Source organism: Stegostoma tigrinum, chromosome 30 (genome assembly GCF_030684315.1).
Source record: "Stegostoma tigrinum isolate sSteTig4 chromosome 30, sSteTig4.hap1, whole genome shotgun sequence".
Classification (NCBI taxonomy): domain Eukaryota; kingdom Metazoa; phylum Chordata; class Chondrichthyes; order Orectolobiformes; family Stegostomatidae; genus Stegostoma; species Stegostoma tigrinum.
This window is the reverse complement of record NC_081383.1, coordinates 24,959,784-24,984,802: the sequence shown is the minus strand read 5'-3', so window position 1 is coordinate 24,984,802 and position 25,019 is coordinate 24,959,784. Positions and strand designations below refer to the sequence as shown.

At 42.4% G+C, this 25,019-nt stretch overlaps 1 protein-coding gene across 1 annotated transcript in view; it reads right to left on the bottom strand.

Moving 5' to 3' along the window:
* Window positions 1-10,770: 10,770 nt before the first annotated feature.
* The window catches only part of adamts10 (ADAM metallopeptidase with thrombospondin type 1 motif, 10), a 171,252-nt gene continuing 157,003 nt past the window's right edge, over window positions 10,771-25,019 (bottom strand). The window contains exons 22-25 of the mRNA XM_048559937.1: window positions 24,326-24,530; window positions 22,013-22,189; window positions 19,102-19,258; window positions 10,771-12,367 (exon numbers count right to left, since the gene is read on the bottom strand). Coding sequence (XP_048415894.1) covers window positions 12,258-12,367; window positions 19,102-19,258; window positions 22,013-22,189; window positions 24,326-24,530 — 649 coding nt within the window. The 3' untranslated portion in view covers window positions 10,771-12,257. The remainder of the gene's footprint in view (window positions 12,368-19,101; window positions 19,259-22,012; window positions 22,190-24,325; window positions 24,531-25,019) is intronic.

Sequence of the window (25,019 nt, the reverse complement as noted above, 5' to 3'; positions counted from 1 at the left end):
GTAAAGACAGAAGCAAAAAACTCATTTAGGGCTTCCCCTACCTCCTCAGGCTCCACACACAAGTTCCCTATGCTATCCCTGATCGGCCCTACTCTTTCTTTGATCATTCTCTTATTCCTCACGTAAGTGTAAAATGCCTTTGTGTTTTCCCGGATTCCTTCTGCCAAGCCTTTCTCGTGCCCCCTCCTGGCTCTCCTCAGACCATTTTTGAGCTCCTTCCTTGCCTGCATGTAATCCTCTCTAGCTGAACTTGACACTAGCTTTCTCCACCTTATGTAAGCTACCTTCTTCCTTTTCACAAGAAGCTCCACCGCTCTCGTCATCCAAGGTTCCTTTATCTTACCCCTTCTTGCCTGTCTCAGAGGGACATATTTACTCATCACTCCCAACAACTGTTCCTTAAACAGTCTCCACATGTCTATAGTTCCCTTACCATGGAACAACTGCTCCCAGTCCATAAAGTAATTTCTGCATAATTTAACACAATAAATGTAGGATCTGAAAAGAGAAGATTATTGGATAGAAACACATACTTCATTGGATACATGGTTTGTTACATGGTCACTTATCACAGTGGTATAAGCTTATCATATTGAGAACCACATTGTACAAAATGTTGCAACTATTTAGAGGGATGTTTTTGCTTGCAAATTGGAATCAGCCAATGCTGGCAAAGGTAGAAAACCATACTAACTTACCTTTAAATCAGAGCTCTGGCCTAGATTCTGCTTCAGACTCATCCCTAGAGGCATTGTTTGACCTATAGCGGAGGTCCTTCCTCAGAAATGTATTCGGAGAGACCGCTGAAGGAAATGCACCATTGAACTGATTTGAAGTATCTGCTGCAGTTTATTCAGCTCAGATGAGATAATTGTTGAAAATCTCAAATATTATATGTAAGTAGTCTGAAAATGGTTTAATTTTAAATGTTAATGTCACTTTTACAAGTTTGAGATGATAAATCTATTCTAATAACTAAATACGAATGTTAAGATATCATTGCTGATTTAATTAGTTCTTCATGTTAATGTTTAAAAGTCAAGGTTTTTAAATGCATTCAAGTGTCATCCACTGGGTTGAATGTAGCAAACAGCTTGTAATTTGCTGATGAGATAATGGGAACTGCAGATGCTGGAGATTCCAAGATAATAAAATGTGAGGCTGGATGAACACAGCAGGCCAAGCAGCATCTCAGGAGCACAAAAGCTGACGTTTCGGGCCTAGACCCTTCATCAGAGAGGGTCTAGGCCCGAAACGTCAGCTTTTGTGCTCCTGAGATGCTGCTTGGCCTGCTGTGTTCATCCAGCCTCACATTTTATTAGCTTGTAATTTGCTGTTGTCTCAGAGAAAACTGTAGCTTCATGTCATCCTCACAAGTAAAGAGTTAGATGTTGGAAGGTCAGAGTTGCTTACTAATTCTATAAAATGCATTTGGATTGGAGATGCCTCAGACAATGGCTCTATTGTTATTTTTAATTTATACAATTTTAGTTTGATTGCATTTCATTCAAGCCAGGGGAGTATGAGTAAATTTGCATTTCATGACCTCCTTCAGGTGAAGCTCACAGACAAGGAGCTGACAGAATAGGAGGTGATAGTGCGGCACATGTTCAGCCTGGAGAATCTCTCTGTGACCACTGGAGTTTCAGACACCGGTGGAAGAGGTGGGACCTTAAGTGGAGTGATGCTTACACCATTCGCATGGCTATTTGAGATGAGCAATGAACTGGCTTTATTTCTGTCCCCTGACAGATACTGCAGGGACCTTGGATCATAATGTGCCTCATTGTTTACACATCCTGACAGACCATAAGGTGCTGTGCTTGGAACAGAAGTGATCACGTCACAGCAATGTGTTGTAAGCAGAGGTGGGACAGCAGCATTCAGACAGCAAACCTGCCTCTCATAATGGTGTGCATAATGATTTCTTCACTTTAGATCTGACTGCAATTCAGAAGAGTCCTGCAAGACATTTATGCACCAGTGGAAAAGTCTACAGACCACTCTGCCCAATTACTTCAATCTCTTAATGAATTGTAAATAGATCTGACACAGACAATCCAGCCCTCGAAAAGATTATTTGAGCAGAGGAACGGACAGTCTCTGCAGTAGAATTCTGATTCTTAGAGGCAGCAATCTGAGTTTAAGAGGCTGTTTCTATAATATGTCCAGCAATGGCTTCCTGCTAGGACTGCAGCAATGGCACCATCTGATCAGGTAAAATCCTTGTAATCGCTGATCAGGTACAGCCCAGAGCAGAGACATCTGTGTCTGAGCTTGCATTCAGGACTGAGGAGGTCCCTTTACAAAGAAAGGGAAGATGTAGGATAGCAAGGGTCAATATCAATAATAGCACTCCACTGAAATGCTGCTGCAACCAATTCCTTCCTTTGCCATTATTCAATATTTTCATGTCTTGCCCATTTTGTTGAGACCCATTTTTAACTGCACATTTTATATTGTACTTTTCAGTCTCCTGGTTAACTTCTGAAGGCACTACTCATTAGGAAATATTTAAAAGATTTGCATTGAGTTATATCATATCTGGCATTTTTGTTCATGTTATCTGTTGTTATTGTAAAATAATTTTGCACTGTCATATTTAAATCATGACAGAAAATGTTAATGACACATTTGCTTTGCCATGTACAGCCTAAGCAATCTTTTTATTTAACATCAATACTAGCAATGAATCACAAATAAACGGTATGGGTGAAATATGACAAACAACATGACGACCTCTGAAAATATTTCTATTTCTAAATAAAAGTCATGTGCTTAAAAACTTATCAGCAGTCTCCTTATCATTCCAAGAGGGAGGAAGAGAAATACAGAAGGAGTGAGGGAGATAGAGATATATAGGGAGAAGCATAGGGAAGGAATCAGCAACACACGCAGCGAGGGATAGGGATCGTAGGAAGGAGGGAGAGTGAGTGAGACACAGAGAGAAGGAGATTGGGAGTGTGGGAGATATACAGGGAAGGAGTGAGAGAGGGAGAGTGATACATAGGGAGGGAGGAAGCGAGATACTCCAGTCTGACACATTTAAGGAACAACAGCTGTAGCGATCTCTCGCAATCCTAGCAGCAGCAGGTGCTTATGCCACCTTATCTTCAAGATACATTATAACATTGAGATCCATGTGACATTCATGTACCATGTTCACGTGCTCTTCCAGCTCCTCTCTGGCATTAAGTGGGAGTCCTTATTGGGCAGGAAAAGTATGCCGTGCATAACATGTCATCTCAACCTTGGACAGTATCACAGGTGAGCTCTCTAAGCTGCTACCTGACTTGTCCAAGCAAACTGAACCATGACTTGATTACTCCAATTGTCCTCTACACCACATGGCATGCTGCAGCATAACTGTAGTTGTACCATTCCTGTGCATGGTGCCCCTACGAAATGGTGCCATGAGCCATATTGTATTGGGTGCCCTGATCATCCAGAAGCCACACTGATGCAGATGTCATGGCATGTCCGATCCTCCTCGAAATGATCCCTGTGTTTGAGTTATGCCATTAGGAAAGCAATATCGTGTTGACCACTGAAGCTTCAATAGTGGGGAAGAAAATCACACACATTTGCACATGACATGGTACATGCTGAAGAGGATTCTGTGATGACTTGTTCAAGGTGAGAGGTAACATTATATTCAAGGTGCACCTTGGTAATTCAGCATTATATTTATTATAGGCATCAGGCCTTTGACCATTTCTCTGAAATTTTCACTTCTAACTTTTGTCAACATGTATTTTATGCATGGACATTATGAATTCACTTCAACAGAGCACATACAAGAACTGAGGGCCTTTTAAGGCCAAAAATAACCACCTTAAAGTGTTACAAAATCTCTGGCATTTTCACTTTTCTAGCACACCTCCTAGTGTTTGAATAACCATTACGAAATGACTGAATCAACAGTTGGAAATATCTGTCCAAGTTCCTCTTAGATCACATATTAAAAAAAATTAAAGCAAAATGTTTCAAATCCATAGCTTTGGGAGATTGAGCAGAACTTTACAGTTTTATGTGAATTTGACTGGCAGCCCTTTAGATCTCTGTAATCATTCCAAAATCACAAATTGCTGATTCAGAAGCTTCAAAATTGTAACTTTCCCTGTTGGTCAGGAATGGAGCAGGCAAGCAGCTGAAATTGAGTGATTCTATTTCTTGCTGTCTTTCTGACTACAATACTGCAACTTATGGTCTCAGACAAATGACTCACCAGAATCAAACAGGACTCTCGTGCTTAAACCTAATGAGATGCCTTGTTAGGATCTAATGGTATTTTAATCTGTGCTCCAGCAATTAGGTCACTCAGTTCTTATATGTTCTTATCAGTCACTGTGCTGTTTTCCTGCCGGACTGAAGCAGATCAGCAGCTGTAGAAAGGACAAATAGGATGTTACATCAATTAAAAGGTGCCTTTGCTTTACATAAAAAAATTGCCACCTCCAGGTTCTGGATTCTCCCACTGGCTGTCTCAAGAATTTTCCTTGTGACTCACCTGCAAGCCGGTGGAGGCTAAGAATCACCCTGCCACTGGATGTGGCACAGTACAGCTAGGAAGACAGTCTAATCAGGCAGGATAGTGTCATTCAAGTGGACCCATTCTTGTGATCTGAAATGGGTTGGCTTATAATGGGAAAACAAATCATAATACCATAGATGTAAACTTTAGACTGTTATCTGTTGAGGAATGAGCTAAGAGAAATAGATTGAACATTATTGTTAAGAGGGGAAAGGGTGGTTAGGAGAAACAGATTGTGTGAGAAATATTGTACAAAGCATAAAGACAGGTGCATGCTACCAAGAAAGATGTTTTTAGGGAAAGGAAACAATGACTATAATTTGGGTAATATATTGCTACTATCTGAAGATGAGAAGAATCTTCAGGAAGCATGAACCAGATTGAGCAACTACAGTAATCTGAAAAATAGTTTTTTTTCTTTATTAACATAGGTGTGCTATGGAAATTACCTGGTTATTAGGGTGCGTGAACACATGACAGGATGTAGAGAGATAATGGGAACCATAGATGCTGGAGAATCTGAGATAAAGTGTGGAGCTGGAATAACACAGCAGGCCAAGCAGCATCTGAGAAGCAAAAAAGCTGACGTTTCGGTTCTGATGAAGGGTCTAGGCCTGAAACATCAGCTTCTGTGCTCCTAAGATGCTGTTTGGCCTGCTGTGTTCATCCAGCTCCACACTTTGTTATCTCACATGATAGGATGTAGTTAGTTACAAGAGTAGTCTGCAACTTGAAAGTGAAAAATCTATAGAACATAAGAAATACAAACATGTAAATGTTTAGACAATGGACATGACACATCACATACACTACATCAACAAAACTGATGGCAGTGGGTCAGAACTGAGACAAAAGACTGATGAGGAAAGAATAAGCAGTGCCAACTTAAGGCTCGGAAACTAACAAGAGTGATGCTGTTGATTTAGCTCAAACTTGCTGGGAATAACTTACTTTACTCAAATCTGACACCAAATGCTAAAAAAATTAGAATGAGGATTTCGTCAAAGCTTCAATAATTAACCGGCCATTAGAAATACAATGAAGAAACCCAACACCCATTTTCCTTTCTCATCTTTGTCACCATATTTACGAGATGAATGATTTGTACTGAAGTTGGTACAGCAAAGATTCACCGGCAGGTAGCTGCAATGAAAATGTTTTGTTAAGAGACAGAGCAAAGTGCACGTATAACTTTCTGGAGTTTAGAAAAATGGGAGGAGATCTTGTAGAAATTAAAATAACGTTTAGGAGGATCTTGACTGAAAGGTTGCTTGCCTTGGCTAAGAAATAAGGACATAGCTTCAGGATAAGAACAAAGAACAAAGAGAATTACAGCACAGGAACAGGCCCTTCAGCCCTCCAAGCCTGCTCCGATCGAGGTCCTCTGTCTAAACCTGCCATATACTTTCTAAGGATCTGTATCCCTTTGCTCCCTGCCGATCCATGTATCTGTCCAGATACATCTTAAAAGACACCATTGTGTCTGTGTCTACCACCTCTCCTGGCAATGCGTTCCAGGCACCCACCACCCTCTGCGTAAAGAACTTTCCACGCAAATCTCCCTTAAACTTACCTCCTCTCACCTTGAACTCATGACACCTAGTAATTGAGTCCCCCACTCTCGGAAAAAGCTTCTTGCTATCCACCCTGTCTATACTTCTCATGACTCTGTAGATCACAATCAGGTCCCCCCTCAATCTTCATCTTTTTAATGAAAACAATCCTTATCTACTCAACCTTTCTTCTTAACTAGTGCCCTCCATACCAGGCAACATCCTGGTGAACCTCCTCTGCACCCTTTCCAAAGCATCCACAACCTTTTGGTAATGTGGCGACCAGAAATATACACAGTACTCTAAATGTGGCCAAACCAAAGTCTTATACAACTGTAACATGACCTGCCAACTCTTGTACTCAATACCCCGTCCAATGAAGGAAAGCATGCTGTATGCCTTCTTGACCACTTTATTGACCTGCTTTGCCACCTTCAGGGAACAATGGACCTGAACACCCAGATCTCTCTGTTCACCAATTTTCCCCAGGACTTTTTCAGATGCTGTATAGTTCGCTCTTGAATTAGATCTTCCAAAATGCATCACCTCACATTTGCACGGATTGAACTCCATCTGCCATTTATCTGCCCAGCTCTCCAGTCTATCTATATTCTGCTGTAATCTCTGACAGTCCCCCTCACTATCTGCTACTCCACCAATCTTTGTGTCATCTGCAAACTTGCTAATCAGACCACCTACACCTTCCTCCAAATCATTTATGTATATCACGATCAACAGTGGTCCCAGCACGGATCCCTGTGGAACACCACTGGTCACAGGTCTCCAATTTGAGAAACCCCCTTCCACTACTACTCTCTGTCTCCTGTTGCTGAGCCAGTTTTTTTTTTATCCATCTAGCTAGCACACCCTGGACCCCATGCAATTACACTTTCTCCATCAGCCTGCCATGGGGAACCTTAACAAACGCCTTACTGAAGTCCATGTATATGACATCTACAGACTTTCCCTCATCAATCAACTTTGTCACGTCCTCAAAGAATTCTATTAAGTTGGTAAGACATGACTTTCCCTGCACAAACCATGTTGCCTATCAGTGATAAGCCCACTTTCTTCCAAATGGGAATAGATGCTATCCCTCAGTATCTTTTCCAGCAGCTTCCCTACCACTGACATCAGGCTCACCAGTCGATAATGACCTGGATTATCCCTGCTACCCTTCTTAAACAGGGGGAAAATATTAGCAATTCTCCAGTCCTCTGGGACTTCACCCGTGTTTGAGGATGCTGCAAAGATCTCTGTTAAGGCCCCGGCCATTTCCTCTCTTGCCTCCCTCAATAACGTGGGATAGATTCCATCCGGAACTGGGGACTTGTCCACATCAATGCCTTTTAGGATACCCAGCACTTCCTCCCTCCTTATGCCGACTTGACCTAGAGTAATCAAACATGTATCCCTAACCTTAACATCCGTCATGTCCCTCTCCTTGGTGAATACCGATGCAAAGTACTTGTTAGGAATGTCACCCATTTTCTCTGGCTCAATGCATAACTTTGCTTCTTTTTCCTTAAGTGGGCCAATCCTTTCTCTAATTATCCTCTGGCTCTTTATATACAAATAAAAGGCTTTGGGATTTTCCTTAACCATGTTTGCTAAAGATATGTCATGTCCCTTTTTAGCCCTCTTAATTGATCATTTAAGGTATTGATCATTTAAGAAAAACCAAAAGAACTGCGGATGCTGTAAATCAGGAACAAAAACAAAGTTGCTGGAAAAGCTCAGTAGGTCTGGCAGCATCTGTGGAGCAGAAATCAGAGTTAACGTTTCAGGTCTGGTGATCCTTCCTCGGATGATATCATCAGTGCTGCTTCCCTCTCTTGTCAAGAATTAGAAAACTTCATCAATTTTGCCTCCAATTTCCTCCCTGCCCTCACTTTCACTTGGTCTATCTCTGACTCCTTCCTTCCTCGACATTTCTGTTTCCATTTCTGGGGATAGACTGGCCACTAATATCCATTACAAACCCACTGACTCCCACAGCTACCTGAACTATATGTCCTCTTACCCCACTCCTGTAAAGACTCCATCCCATTCTCTCAGTTCTTCTGTCTCTGTCACATATGTTCAGATGAGGCCAACTTGGACAAGGGAGCCTCCGAAATGCCCACCTTCTTCCTCAACTGAGGATTCCCCAGCTCCCTTGTTGACAGGGCCCTCAATTGGGTCCGACCCATCTGCCGCACTTCTGCCCTCACTCTTTCTCTTCACTCCTGCAAGTGATAGGGTCCTCCTTATCCTCACCTACCATCCCACCAGCATCCACATCCAGAAGGTCGTCAGGCGCCATTTCCGCCACCTCCAGCAAGATGCCACCACCAGACACATATTCCCCTCCCCTCCCTTGTCCATCTTCTGCAGGGACCGTTCCCTCCGGGACACTCTGGTCCATACTCCCTTCACCCCCAACACCTCCCCACAGCCCCACGGCACCTTCCCCTGTAACCGGAGAAGGTGCAACACCTGCCCATTTACCTCCTCCCTCCCCAGTATCCAAGGGCCCAAATATAACTTCCAGGTGAAACAACACTTCACCTGCACTTCCCAGAATCTAGTCTTCTGCATTTGCTGCTCACAATGTGGTCTCGTCGACATTGGGGAAACGAAACGTAGACGTGGCGACCGCTTCGCAAAACATCTACGTTCTGCTCGCAGAAAAGATCCTGAACTACCTGTTGCCTACCATTTCAATGCACCACCCTGCTCCCTGGCCAACATCTCTGCCTCTGGCTTGCTGCAGTGTTCCAGTGAATCCCATTGCAAGCTGGAGGAAAAACACCTCATTTTCCGCTTGTGGACCCTACAGCCCTCTGGACTCAATATTGAGTTCAATCATTTTAGGGCCTAAACTCCCCCATGTCCCAGCCCCCACCCCACACACCAGGTCTTGTTACCACATAGCCTGCCACTACACTCCCCCTGTTGTTCGTCACTAACAGTCCCCATTAACAACTACTCACCCTCCCAGCCTGATCGTTAGCAACTCCTTTGTCTGTCCAACTGTCTTTCTCTCTCTTTGGGCTCTATCCTATCGTTTACTCCCTACCCCACCCACCTCCCTATTTTCTGTATATAAACTGATATTTTCCCAGCCACCATTAGTTCTGAGGAAGGGTCACCAGACTCGAAATGTTAACTCTGATTTCTCCTCCACAGATGCTGCCAGACCTGCTGAGCTTTTCCAGTAACTTTGTTCTTGTATTGATCATTTAAGACTGTGACGAGGAGCTATATCTCACTCAAAGGAGCCTTAGAATTCTTGAAATTTGCTAACCTAGAGGCTTGTGGTATCTCCATTATTAAGTATCTTCATGGCTGATGCAGTCAATCTTTTAATCTCTCATGGAATCAAGAGGTATGGGGAACGGGCAGGAAAATAACATGGAGTAGAGGATCAGCCATGATCATATTGAATGGTGAAACAGCTTGAGGAGACAGTTGACCTACCCCTGCTCCTATTTCTTATGTTCAGTTAGTGAAACTGTAAAACTCCCTTTCGTCTCACACCTCAGTATAAACAAAAGGAAAATATCTCCGATTACTCAGTAGGCCAGAGGTCAACATGACCTGAGACTGGAGGAATAAATGTAAACACAATTAGAAGTGAATAAGAGTTCCCCTCAATTACTGTTGATGGATTGGTTTCTGGAAGTAGATCCAGTTGATTGTAAGATATAGTTTCTTAATCAGTAGCACCACATTGTCAGACATTTAAGGAAAATAAGTGGATTATTTTGAAAGTTCACAATTGCTAGGATGCAAATTACTCACCTGGCCACTATCAGAGATTACTAATACTGGTCACTGCTGTTACAAGTTGGGATAATTTCACCTTAAAAACAGACTGTCTCCATCACCAAAGCATCATATCTGCCGTGGAAACAGTAGCACGATCTGCAACTCAGGTTCCTCCCACACCCTGCATCATCCTAACCTGGACATAAATTAGCATTCCTTCATTGTCACTGTGTCAAAAATCCAGAATTCACTCGAGAACATCGTGAGAGCAGTAGGCCACTTCTACCGTCTCAAGAGTAAAACAACCAGTGAAGATCCCAAAAATGAAAATGATGGTGGGGTAATTTATGCTGCTGAAGTAAAAAAGCTTCACTTCATTAGTCCACATACGGCAATGGAAAGGTGAAACAACAAGGTTGACGATACAATTTTCATATGTACTGAGCCAATCTAAGCACAAAAAAGCTAAAATCCTAACCTCACGCGACTCCAAATATCATATTTGTTCCAAAGATAGGAAAAGAAGGTGAAATATTACATAACAAATTAGGTTGCTCAACGCTCAGAAGCAATTCCATACAGAAATACCAAACTAGGAAACTGTTGCTAGGCTTGCTGTAACTGTTGTTGAAAAAGCCAGGCTGTGCAAAGCAGCTGAGACACAAGGTAAACATTTATCCACTGGAACACAAAGTTGGAGAATTGTAGAAAATGTATATCCAGAACTTGTGGGAATAGATGGTGGTGTTGTCCCTAAAAAAGACATGACTAAGTAATTCTACTGTATGATAAACAGATTGCCAGAGCTTGATTCCTCTCCGATAACTATGGAGATTCTGGTGGGTAGCAAGGATCTGACAGATCCAATCTTGAAATAAGACAGATGGTACTAAATTTTGAGGCCCAGTCATGCTCTGTATTTGTTACACCATCAGAAATGTACACGTTTACAGTCAGGCATTTTGGAATGCAGAATACATACATTCTGTGCTAACACTGGTTGATCCTGTTTTGACAGCAGCCAGAAATTACTTGCTGGTATATATCGCTGACATTGCAATTTTCAGTGGGAGATGGGACAAGTACTTCTTTCATGTCACCAACAGACAAACCAAGTTGAGCAAAGCAGGATTAGCTGCTTAGGTCAATAAGTGCACAATTTTCAATTCGATAATGCAATATAATTTTTTGAGATGAGCAAAAACATAACCGTAAAGATTACTTAACAGTTTGGATATACCACAAAATAATATGGTAAGTACGTTGTCAATCTGTACTAAAAATGTTACGCAATACAATTTTGCAGTGAACAATTGTTTGAGTGCCATTGCTGGGGCAAACATCAGTTCTACCACTTATCCATTTTCGTCTCAGTGTTGTCACAAATGCTAACAGAGCCAACAGTGATTAAGACAGGATGCTCTACAATGACTGCAGCTGGTTCAGCTGCAAAGTGGTTTACGTGACAACAGCATAATCTTTCCGGTCAATTGTTAAAAGACTACCAGTTGGCAATTCTGTAATACACGTGCAATTAATTTGTGAATATTATTTTAGATTTAAACTTCCATAAATATAAAGCAATCTGAACTTATAAAGTAACAGAAACAATTGGTGAGCAGCTTGGACTTCACAGTCATTTGTTTGCAGTCCATTAATATTGATTTACATTATACTAGTTCTATTAAATGTTTTATTTATGACTGTTTCAGCAGTGCAACCCAGAATAAAAATAATCACTGTCTAGATTAAAACAGTCCAGTATTGAAATCGGTAGCTTAATTCACTGGTGGAGATACTAGAAAAACGTCAGAAGTACAGCAAGCAGATGGACAGCACCCAAGGCTCACTGGGGGGTTATAACGCTGTAGCTTTTTTTGGCAAATTCTTGCAGCACATAGCACATCTATGGATTAAGAATGGAGATCAGTTATACCCTTCACAAATCCATTACTGATACACTGTTACAAAATTTGTTAAAATATTCTTTTTGTGAACAAATTAACAGCTAAGCAGCATTTTCATAATATAGCTATGCTGTCGTCCATAATATGGGAAATCAGCTCTTGTTCAAATGATGTTTTAAAAAAACCCTGCGAATTCACAAAAGAATGGGCAATATTATAGCTTGTAGTTTTGCGCATTAATTGTGTGCTGTCTATTTAAGTCAACTAACTGAAATGATGAAGTCCATGAATTCAGCAACAGATATAAATCATGGTCAATGCTGATTGTTTTATGACAAATCAATGAGATGACTGTACCAAGTGGAGCTTGTTGATTGTCCTTATTAGCTGGTTAACACCTTATAGTTTTTCCATCCTATCTTTTTGAACAAATACGACATATCCACATTTGGTCCACATTGCAGTCCGGCTCCAGAAAATATTTTGCTCATTTGAAGCTGTTCTTGAAGATCAATGTCCTTGGCAAGTTTTACAACACATCTGCCTGAAGTAGGGCCTACTGCAAAATTTAAATTTTAGCACCAGTGGGCAGTAAGCGACTTTATTCACATCCCTGCATTCTGCAAAATGAAGACAAACCATATTCAAATTACAAATCTCTTCGCTACAAGGTGTGGTTTGATTAATAATGTTGAGAAAAGAAAGAGATATCCCCACCTATTAGTGCTGTGACATCTTCTTCAATGCAGCACATCCTTGGCACAAACCCCACTGATCAATATTATCAGAGGTTTGTAACAGCATAAATTTTACCCAAATCTTTTTTCTAATGTTCTGATTGGGAAGGATTGATTGCATTGGTGGCAGGTTTACTTGGCAGATTTTAGCACTGTGGTGTGTATTGAGGGATTATTGGGGAATTTAATACTAGAGTGGGGAAGTATTGCACCATAGCGGGAGGCTGTTGGAAGGACTAATCCTGTGATGAGGGTCTTTAGGTGTTAGGGTTTCAGTGCTCTGGCAGCGACTTATACAGATAGTATTAAAGTGTGGGTCTCACTGTGAGAATTAAATTGCTGAGTGGGTGGGCTTACAAGGAGGATTAATCTAAATTAATTTGATGAGGTGGGGGAACAGTACAACGAGATTAATGGTTAGGTTAGGTTCAGCGGTAGATACTGGAGGTAAGGTCTGGTCGTGCAACGACCTAGGGAACGACACACTTAAAGCATAATATTGTTATCTATATCTGTGATGGGCCTAGCTGTCAACACTAATGTCAATGACAACAATAACCTCAAAAGAAAGAGTTAGTGGCTAACCAAATAAACCTGACAAAAAGAGAACTGGCACTCTGTCCAATTAGGAGGTAGTTTTTCCCGCATGTTTGCGCCCCAGTACCTCCTACTAATGCTTTTGTTAATCATCTGAAGCCAAAGTTTACCAGAGGTGGATGGGAACGCGGAGCCGAAGTCACTATCAAATTGATTGCAATTTTCTTGAGGCACAAGACAGTTTCATGGGGCCGTATGGCCTACTTCTGCTCTGAACTCATATGTGGCTGTGGAAAGGGGAAGGGGTGGCAGTTCTGAAAAAATGTGGCCCCTAATCATATTCAGCTCAAAGGAACATGATTGCGGTTGCCGGAGTTAGTCAGCTCAACTTCAAGACACCTCTGCAGGAGTTCTTTAAGCTAGTATCATAGACTCAGTCAACCTGACCATCAGTGATCTTCCCTCCATAATAAGATCATAAGTGGGGATGCTCGCCAATGATTGTACATTGTTCATGTGGTCCATGTCCAAATACAGCAAGACCCCTGGATAATGTTCAGGTTTGGGCAGACAAGTAGCAAGTTACGTTCAGTCCACAAAAGTGCCAAGGAACGCCCTTATTACACAGGAGAGAATTTAATCATCACCTCTTTATATTCAATGGCATTACCGTTGTTGAATACTGCACTGACAACGCCCTGGGACCTACCATTAACCAGAAAATGAATTAGACTAGCCGTAGAAGTACAATGGTTACAAGAGCATTTCAGATCCTAGGAATCTTGCAGCTAATAACTCACCTCCTCACTCCCCCAAAGTCTGCCCAGCAACTACAAGGTACAAGTCAAGGAATTTGTTGGAACACTCCCCACTTGCCTGCATGGGTGCAGTTCAAACAACACTCAAGAAGCTTGACATCATCCAGCAACCACTTGACTGGCACCACATCCACAAACATCCACTCTCTCCACAACTGACACTCAGTCGCAGTAGTGTGTCTAATCTACAAAATGCACTACAGAAATTCAAATAGGCTGCATGAACGACACCCTCCAAACTCATGGCTATCATCATAAACTCAGTAAGGACAAGGACAGCAGATATAGGGGAACATCACTACCTCCAAATTCCCCTCCAAGCCACTTACCTTACTGACTTAGAAATATATTGGTGTTTCTTCATTCCCAGTGGCTGAAATTTCTGAAACTCCCTCCCTAACAGTATCTTTACCAAATGGACTGCAGCAGTTTAAAGAAGGCAATTCACTAAAACCTTCTTAAGAACAACTTGGGATAAGCAACAAATGCTAGACCGGCCAGAATGCGAACATTCTGTGAATCAATAAAAAAAATGCAAAGCGAGTCTGCACCTCCCAGAACATGCCTGTTCTAAACAGCAAACAGAGGAAGGTAATCTTTCAATTTGGAAGTTGGAATGTGAGCAGCATGAACTTTGACATGAACAACAACTCTGACTGCACAGTATATGTATATGAGACTGCCCTGTTGACTGTAAGTTTGTAAATCTTGTCTTGTCAACACCACTTCACAAGAAATCAGATTAGCTGGCACAAACTCTAATCATCAGGCTACTGGCAAGGACAAGGTGTTGAAGATTAGAAGCATGGTGTAGGCTTCAGAGTAAGTAATCACTTGACCAAGTCAGCCGAGTCACCGGTAGCAACCTTCAAATGCTTCATCTCCCTGTGGCTGTCATCTGATGAAGGCAGAATCAAACCCACATGTGCCTTTGCACCAAATCTGTATGCCAGGTCAGAATTTTATTCAAATTAGGCCTGTGTGTGTCTTCTGTGCAATATCTAGTCCCAGCGCATCAAATAAATTCTGCGATGGAAGATTCTGATTTGTGAAGTTTAAAAATTGATAGAGTATGGTGATTGGGAATAGAAGCCATAATGAAAGACTTCATTGTGTACCCAAGAAAGTGCAAATGAAATGTTAATGAGCTTTATATAAATTTAACCACTCTATCAGATTTTTCCCATATTAGACTCAGTGAGGAGAATTGTACAATATTTACATGACTTCTATGTGCTTATGTGTCACGTAGATGCGGTATTTATATGATTCACAGGCAGCTGGGAAATTATAGAATCCCTACAGTGTGGAAGCAGGCTAGTCAACTCATCAGGTCCACACTGGCCCTGCAAACAGCATACCATCCAGACTCACCCCATCCCTGTGACCTTGCATTTCCCATGGCTAATCCACCTAGGCTGCATGTCCCTGGACACTATGGGCAATTTAGCAATTCACATAACCTGCACATCTTTGGACTGTGGGAGGAGCCCAGGACATCCAGAGAAAACCCACACGGGCACCAGGAGAATGTGCAAACTCCACACAAACAGTCACCAGAAGCTGGAATCGAACCTGTGTCCCTGGTACTGCTAACCACTGAGCCATCTTCAGTGGCATCTCCAAGGAGCCATGATACAACATTGTGATTATTTGGGTTACGTGCCTTGCAACAGTCACCAAGGCAGCAAGTAAAAATCCTCAACAACTTGGGAGCTTCACATGCAACCCTTGTGACAGACCTCACTTCACAAATAGTGGTCTTTGCTGCTCTCTGGGGAGATACTCTATCTGAAGTTGATTTGTTTGCTGCACATCCATTGTCTTTCAAAAATGGAAGGACACCAGAAACATTTTCTTGAAGGGTAATTAATGATCTTCCAGTTGTCTATAATTTGCAAAGTATTTGGAATGATATTCAAACTGATACTCTATAGATTGCCAATGCATCAGTAAGCTTCCTTATCGAGTTGTTAAGCAGCCTCAAAGAAGATTTCATGATAAAATTATTGAAAGGACTTGGACTTAATCTTTTAAAATTTTGTGTGTCTGGTTTCAACAAACATTATGCTATTCTTATGTTTGCATTAAATTATATTTGAAAGCATTCATTTACTTGGAGTTAGCTATTGTTAGAGAAGTGCGGATCCATGTCATTGTGAAGGTGTAATGGAGAGCAATAGAATATTCCTGCATCTGGCATCACATTTCAGACTTTGTCCCTTTTCCTACATTCTGTAAAATAGACAGTCTCTATGGAGATGCAGCAGCAGCCAGACCTGCTGAGCTTTTCCAGCAATTTCTGCTTCTGTTCCAGTCTCTATGGAGAAGCTGTTTTGTCATGAACAATTAAATTGGAATGCATTCTGCTACAAAATTTTAAATTTTAATAGTCAGAATTATGGTTTTTGGCTTTTTGAGGAATCTCTAAATTTTTATTTCATTCTCTTACAACACGCACAAAAGAGAAGTTCTTTTTCTAAGAGAACTGCAGTGTCAAATTGGGGGAAAAAAATCAATGACCATTTTTAAAATGTTACATTTTAAATCTAAACAGATATCCTTTATATTAAGAGACATCGCCTCCAGGTGGTTGCAGTGAGATCTCAATGCGACTCTATTACTTTCAACATAGCTGTAACTTCTCGAGGTGCCTGATCCCAAAAGAAAAAGCATAGTGATATAATTAGAACTTTTATGATTTGATGATGGGTGAGTTATTTGAACAAGAAGTGTTTCTGGAGCTTTTCCTTTGATTTTAAACGTACTAACCCACTTTGAAAATCTGCCAGAACCTTGTGTGTCAGATTTAATTACATGGGCAGAAGGCAGTGTGAATGCTCCGCCCTGTCAATTGCACCAGCAAGATGTCCAAACCACGGTGATACCAGATCTCTGCCATTAATGTCAGAGGTGTACAAATATTTGAGATGACTGTTTCTCAATAAAAGGGAAGCACTGGTTTCCAGTTGGCAGTTAAATAGTAGCCAATATTGAGATGAGGAGCTTACTCATCTCATCACGAACACAAACTGAATCTCGCCAGCATGTTTTAATGATATTGGCTGTTGAAAAAGTATTGGTGAACCTATCAGTCCTTACCATAACAACCATAAATGGGGAAAAAATTGGAAAATTGAAAAACTGTGCAGATAGTAATTTGATCATAGAATCCCCACAGTGTAGAAACAGGCCATTTGGCCCAATGGGTCCATACTGACCATTCAAAGGCAATTCCACCCAGACCCAATCCTCTATCCTATCCCTGTAATTCCTACAGCTAATGCATCTAACTGACACATCCCTGAACTCTATGGACAATTTAGCATGGCCAATTCACCCGACCAGCACATCTTTGGACTGTGGAAGGAAACTGGAGCACCTAGTGGAAACCCACGCAAACACAGGGAGAATGTACAAACTCCAGTCACCCAAGACTGGAATCAAACCCGGTCCCTGGCACTGTGAGGCAGCATTGCTAACCACTGAGCCACTGTGCTGCCATTTCATTGGAGAGGGAATCTGTCTACAAGATTTCAGACCCAAGTCCAAAAGGGACTGCACCCTCCTCAACATTCTGAACCTGAACATTTATCACTCTCAAAATCTGCTCTGCTCCTCACATTGCCTTCAAACAAGTGAAAGATATGCAGCATCTACCCTTTTGCTCTCTCCTTTGCAAGGTCCAGGACAATCTTCCCAGAGGAAACAAGTTATTAACTAGTGCTTCTCTCAGTTACATAAACTGTATTCACTGATGATGATACAGTGGCCTACACTGGTTATTGAACATCTCCATTCAATTGAAAAGCATGCACCTCAGCTTCCATTCACTCGTCATTTTAATTTTCTCTTTCTGATCTCAGCTCTCACATTCTGATGAAGCTCGAGGAACCACACCTCGGTTTCTATGAGGCATTTTACAAACTTACAGCCTCAAAATTCAGTTCGATACTTTCAGGTTATCACCATTATTTCCATTTCTTTTAGACTGTTGATTCTGATAATGATTCTGCTGATTTTCAATCATTTTAAATGCATTTATGGGATGCAAGCATCAATGGCTGGGCTAGCATTTACTGGCCGTCCTTGGAGGGTCTGTTGCAAAGTTGGAGGTGAACTGCCTTCTTGTAGTGCTGCAGTCTATGCATTGCAGGCACACTCAAACTGTGTTGCCATTCACTGTGATTAAATTTTTTAGAACGTGATTTACTTTCATCTTTCATCTTGTACCACATCACCCTTTGTCATTTAATCACTCCTGTATTCCACCATATCACAGACCTTTCCTTTTGTTCTTCGCTCTCCTTCCCCATCTTTGCCTAGCTCTGTAGCTGTTTAAAACTCATTAGAACTTACAAGCAATGTCCAGTTTTGATACAAGGTCACAGATCTGAAACAGCAACTCCCTCCACAGATACTGCCTGACCCGCTGAGTATTTCAGATCCTTCTATGTCCACGCTCCTCCCCAGCCCTGTAATCTCCTCCAGCCCTACAACGATCTGATATACCTCTGCTATAGTTAGCACTGCTAGTCCATCAGAGTGCCATGGACCAGCGTTTTATTCTACTCTTGGGCGACTGTCTGTGTGAAGTTTACAAATTCCCCCTGTGTCTGCACGGGTTTCTTCCAGGTGTTCCATTTTCCTCCCATAGTCCAAAAGTGTGCACGTAAGGTGGATTGCCCATGCTAAATTGTCCATAGTGTGCAGGGATGTAGCGGTGAGGTGGATTAGCCTTGGGAAATGCAGGATTACAGGGATGGAGTGGGTCTGGGTGATGTGCTCTTTGGAAGGTCAGTGTGGACTCAATGGGCAGAATGGGCTGCTTCCACACTATAGGGATTCTATGATTTTATGATTCTAAGTGCACTCGTCCAATTCTTGCCACTTGTGCATTTCTGATTTTGAGTGCCCGCCTTTGATGGTTGCACCTTCAATTTGCTAATTTCTAAGCTCTAGAACTTTCCAAGCTCTGCCTTACTTTTGTTCTTCAAAGCATTTGTTAAAACCACCTCTTTGACATCAAATGACCTCATATTTCAATACGTGGCTCAGCATTATAACCTGTTTTAGAAGATACTTGGGATATTATATATAATATTATTTATGGTGCGATATTAATGGATATTTTGTTAGTGTTTCCAGTTTATGTTTCAGATGAAGCTGTTCATCTAAGACCTAAATACATTTTTTCCCTCATATAACCGCTGCAAAGATGAAATGAGAGTTGTGTAACAGTACAAAAAGGTACAGATTTACCTTCTGGATTCTCAGTGGGAAGAGCTTCACATCTGCTCTCACACTGCTGCATCGCTGCAGGCCGATTGGACTCTGGACATTCCATAGAAGGCTGACCAATATAAGTCAAGCACTGAACCATTCGCATCTGCTGACCCAGACCACACTGTACAGAACACTAAGGGAAAGAAACAAAATGCAGATGTCAGCCCCAAGAGGTATGGAGTAAGGCATCATAAGATTATTCACTGAGAGGAAAGCAGTGAAATTTTACAGCTTCTTTAATACCCAGGATAACAGCTGTCACTACATGTTGTATATCTTGTGGTGGTGTCATCTGTTAAACATTAATCCAGAAGTCACATTTTCTAACAAATTAGATGTCTGGCGAGTTAATCTGCCTTTGGTAAGACCTGATAGTTGAACGTTGGCCAGAATACTGGGAGAGAACCTAGATCATTTTCCAAAGATGATTTATATCTACCTGAGCAGATGGAAACAGCTTCAGTTTAATTTCTCATCCAAAAGCCAGAAGCTTGGAGAATGTTACAATGCCCTCTGGGCTTCACTCATGTGTCAGCCTAGGATATATGCTCCATTTCTGGAGTCACACCTGTCTTCACAACTTGTACTCAAGGGTGAATGTGCAATGAGCTGAGCCAAGCTGCTTCCACTAAAGTAGGCAGTGTGACTGGGTCCCCTTCCAAAGAAGGGGGATGGTCTGGAATTGTGTCTGGAATAACCTGAAAAAGTGATCTTAATTGTGTTAGAGCTTTTTTTCTTAAACCTAAATATGTGCCACTGCTCATTTACATTTTTAAAATTAATTTCCCATGGTGGATGTCAAGTTGAGAGACTGGTTCTTGGCATAAAACGTAAATAGAAGGAGTGGAGATAGTAAGAATAGCCGATGCAGGAGTCTGAGATAACACAGTGTGGACTGGAGGAACACAGCAGGTTAGGCTGCATCACAGGAGCAGGAAAGCTGACGTTTCGGGTCGCGGCCCTTCATCAGAAATGGGGGAGCCTGGAGGGAGCTCTTAAATACTGCGGAGGATTGGGGCTGGGGAAGGTAGGTGGGATGATGATAGGTGAGTGCAGGTAGAGAGTGCTCACAATTGGTCAGTGAGGTGGGAGGAGTGGATAGGTGGGAGAGAAGATGGAAAGGTCAAGGAAGCGGGGATGAGAGGGAGAGTTGGTCATGGAAAGAGGCCAGAGATTTTGAAACTCGGAAAAGTCCACATTGAGACCATTGGGTTGGAAACTTTCAAGGTGGAATATGAAGTGCTGCTCCTCCAGTTTCTGGATGGTGTCATTGTGACACTGGAGGGGGTCCAGGATGGACACGCCATCCAGGGAGTGGGAGGGGGAGTTGAAATGGCTACACTGGCACTATCCCCTACCTCTTCCTCCACTACATCGATGACTGTATCGGCACCGCATCATGCACTCATGAGGAGCTTGAACAGTTCATCAGCTTACTAACACCTTTCATCCCAACCTCAAGTTCACCGGAACCATCTCTGATACCTCTGTCTCCTTCCTGGACCTCTCTGTCTCCATCTCTGGTAACCACCAGGAAACTGATATCTATTTCAAGCCCACCAACTCCCACATCTATCCAGATTACACCTCCTCTCATCCACCTTCCTGCAAGAATGCCATCCCCTATTCCCAATTCCTCTGGCTCCACCGCATCTGCTCCTAAGATGAAGTGTTCCACTCCTGAACATCTCAGATGCCCTCGTATTCGAGGACCGCAACTTCTCCCCTTCAGTGGTCGAAAACGTTTTCAACCGCATCTCTTGCGTTTCCTGCTCCTCTACCCTCACATCCTCTCCCCGCAACAAAAACAAAGGCAGAATTCCCCTTGTCCTCACCTATCACTCTATTAACCTCTGGATTCAACGCATCACTCTCTGCCACTTTCGCCACCTGCAATCTCACCCCACTACGAAGGACATATTTCCCTCTCCACGTCAGTCTACCTTCCAAAGGGGCCACTCTCTCTGTGGCTCCTTCGTCCGCTCCACACTCCCCTCTAGCCCCACCACCTCTGGCACATTTCCCTGCAACCACAGGAAGTGCGACACCTGCCCCTACTCTCCCCCCCTCACCTCCATTCCAGGCCCCAAAAAAATCTTCTGGGGAGACCAAGTGGAGGCTTGCAGATCGCTTTGTAGAGCACCTGCACTTGGTTTGCAACAAACGACAACACCTCCCAGTCACGAACAACTTCAACTGCGCATCCCCCCCCCCCCACCCCACCCCACCCCGGGCGACATCTCCATCACGGGCCTCCTCCAGTGTCAGAATGATGCCACCTGGAAACTGGAGGAGCAGCGCCTCATATTCTGCCTTGGGACTCTACAACCCCATGGTTTCAATATGGGTTTACTAGCTTCAAAATCTCCCCAACCCTGGCCTCATCCCATGACCAATCCTCCCTCTCATCCCCGCCTCTTTGATCTGTCCGTCTTCTCTCCCATCTATCCGCTCCTCCACCTCACTGACTGATCCCCACCACTGCCTACCTGCACTCACCTATCGCCATCCCACCTACCTTCCCCAGCCCCACCCCTTCTCTCTCTATTTACTTCAGGGCTCCATTCCCCCTCCTCCATTTCTGAAGAAGGGTCCCAACCCGAAATGTCAGCTTTCTTGCTCCTCTGAAGCTGCCTGGCCTGCTGTGTTCCTCCAGCTCCATACTGTGTTATCTCTGAGAAGGGAGGGGGTTGTTGATCCAATGAGGTTGTGATTAAGTATAAGTAGAAGCTTTATTCACAAATGGCTTCAAGAGTTACAGCCTTAAGTAATTCTTCAAGTCTTGAGTCTAGGCTTAAGTGAATGTAAAAGGCCTTACTTTATGGGGCCTATACCTTAAATTTACTTTTCTGAATAGGTCAACAGCATGTATTATTAGATTAATTACCGGGCTCCATTCTCCTGCTACCCAGCGAGGAAGTGGACATCGCTGTGAAGTACATCGAATTCGGGTGGGAGGTTTGGAGTCCGCAGGGCAATGGGATGCTGGATATGTCACAGTGTAGTCGCTGCTCTTGCAAAGTACAATACGATGCCGATAACCTATTCCACAACTTGGTGTGCACTGTTAATAAAAAGAGAAAGGCATGCTTAAAATGTTGAAAGGTGCCACACATTTCACCAGGATTCATTTTATCCTACAAATTTGATGCAACCATCAAAAGTACATAAAGTTTCAAAATCTCGCTGCAGTGTTCTCAGGACAGAATTTTTATTCACCTCATAGATGCCTTTCCATCTAAAGTTCCAGGAAAGTGGATATTATATCCTGAGGGTAGGTGACTACATCAATAAAGGAACAATGCTGGCGTCTCCTTCAGGAGAGAAGCAAGGGATTTAGTCGTGGAATCTGGTTGTTGCATTAAATGGATGACCCCAACTGCCACAAGAAGAAAATTAATTTCATAAATGGTCTTTGTTTCAGAGATTAAGATTTCCAGCATCCACAGTTTTTTCCACATTCAAATCACTGCATAGCTATGCCCCATCCTATCTCTGAAACCTCTTTCAGCCTTCTACAGCTCTCCAAGAATTAAATGTTTCTCCAACTCTGCACATTTATACAAGGGTGGCTGGAAACATCAGCTTTTGTGCTCCTGAGATGCTGCTTGACCTGCTGTGTTCATCCAGCTTCACACTTTGTTACTTTGGATTCTCCAGCATCTGCAGTTCCCATTATCTCTGACTTTATCTGGTATTTGGTTTTCCAAAAGCAATTAATCACTTTATTAAAGACTTTCAACAAAGGCGCTATGAAGTGAAAGTTGTATAAATGTGCAGAATTGGAGGAACACATAATTCTTGGAGAGCTGTAGAAGGCTGAAGGAGGTTTCAGAGATAGGATGGGGCATGGCTATGCAGTGATTTGAATGTGGAATGACAATTTGAAAATTAAAGTGTTGATGACCCTGGAGTAAATACAGATCAATAAGCACAGAGATAGCAGGTGGGGAGAGATAATGGGAACTGCAGATGCTGGAGATTCCAAGATAATAAAATGTGAGGCTGGATGAACACAGCAGGCCAAGCAGCATCTCAGGAGCACAAAAGCTGACGTTTCGGGCCTAGACCCTTCATCAGATAGCAGGTGGGTTGGATTCAGTGCAAGTGGAAACACAGGCAGCAGAGTTTGGATGAACTCAAATTTGGAAGGCCAACCAGGAGAGCACTGGAGGTAATGAAAGCAGGAAGAGGATTGCAGCAGAAGGGAAGGATCAAAGAATGTGGTCAGAACCTTTGATTTCATCTCTCTGGTTTTCTTTAACATGTCTAATTCCACGTCAACACGGGTGTGGAAATTTGACTATCTTGAGGCCTGTTCATTTCACAGTTGGAAATTGAATTTGCTAACAATTGTTCTGCTTTCTCTTCTAGTGTATGTTATCATATAATGTGGTCAGAGGAATGCCTGTGACCTAATGAAATGAAGGAACAAGTGATGGGCATATTAATTAAGATTGGGATCTCATTAATTGTATAACTATGAGGAGCTCGTAATCAAGTTTTGGTTATGTGGAAGAAAGCTTTCACCTAAAAGTGTGTACTTAAATTCTATTAACTGAAGTTAACTGTTGGAGTCAGACAGTAAACGTATAAACTCACTTCCACAAATGTATATTTCTCTCTAGGTTCATTGTCAAAAATTTGATTCCCACTTCAAGGGTCCTGCAACCTCTTCAGCCATTCTTCTATTTTTAAAAACGTTCTACAAGATTTTACTGTTCCCTTTTATATATCTGTTTACCCTTATTCATATCATTCATGATGTATCCCAATATCTCCCCACTACAGATATGTACAAAAGATATAGCGCACATCTGGAGTATCGTCTGCCTGGAAGCACTTAAATCCATATGTCATTCCTGTCTTGACGTCAACATTCAAGCACTATAGATAGAAACTGTGATGAGAAATACTGACATTCCCCATCCATTTTCTTCCTGGGTAATTTGGGGATCAGGAAGCTGGGGTGGATGGGGGTTGGAGAGATTCACACTGGCTCTGGATCCACCTCAAACTGTAGGGATTGTATCACAGTTCCACTCCTTTCAATCACCTGAAGATCTATCCTAAAAAAGAATGATGCATCTTGGCTTGCAATTAAATATCATTGAGTCGCATCGGAATACTTCTTTGACTATCAACAATTCCATTTTGGTTGAAGACTTAAACCTTACGAGTAGAATGAAGTACACATTACCTCAGACCAATCGAGAGGAACCCATTCCGGTGGGCAGGTATGGTTATTGCAGCTTTCCTTTATCAGGGGGCGTTCACTGATACAGTGACTATCATCCAGTATTTTTTGCTCAGAAGCAGTGACCTTTTGGACACATACAACATCACGAGTGCGAAGTCCCCCATTGCAGGTCCGACTACACTCGGACCATTCACCTACAATCCAGCTGGAAAATGGAAAATATAAAATGACTTTATGTTCATGGATAAACACACAAAGGAGGTCTTGTGGCACATTGAGTATTATCCCTGCCTCTGAACCAGAAGCTCCAGGTTTGAGTCCCAGTACTTGATGGTCAAGGAAGGAGCATTCAAAACATAATTGACTGACAACCTACAAATCTTTCCAAGACATGCCACTGGGTAGGTGACAGGCTTGGGAGAGGTCTTTGATCAGCTGTGCGATGCAAACAAGGCTGGAGCCTCTATTATCACTAGCCATAGCTTGAGACGATAACTCATACAAAATGAAAAATACACATTGCCACAGCAACACAAAGCCCCTGAATGATTCATCTGTGCTGCCAGCACCAACCCAAATTCATAAGTACACAAAAATGAACACCTCATTGACAGTGCACTCTTCAAATATCTGACATCAATATTAGGTGGCTTGTTTGTTTGTCTGGATTGTCTTGATTTTGCAGAGACATGCA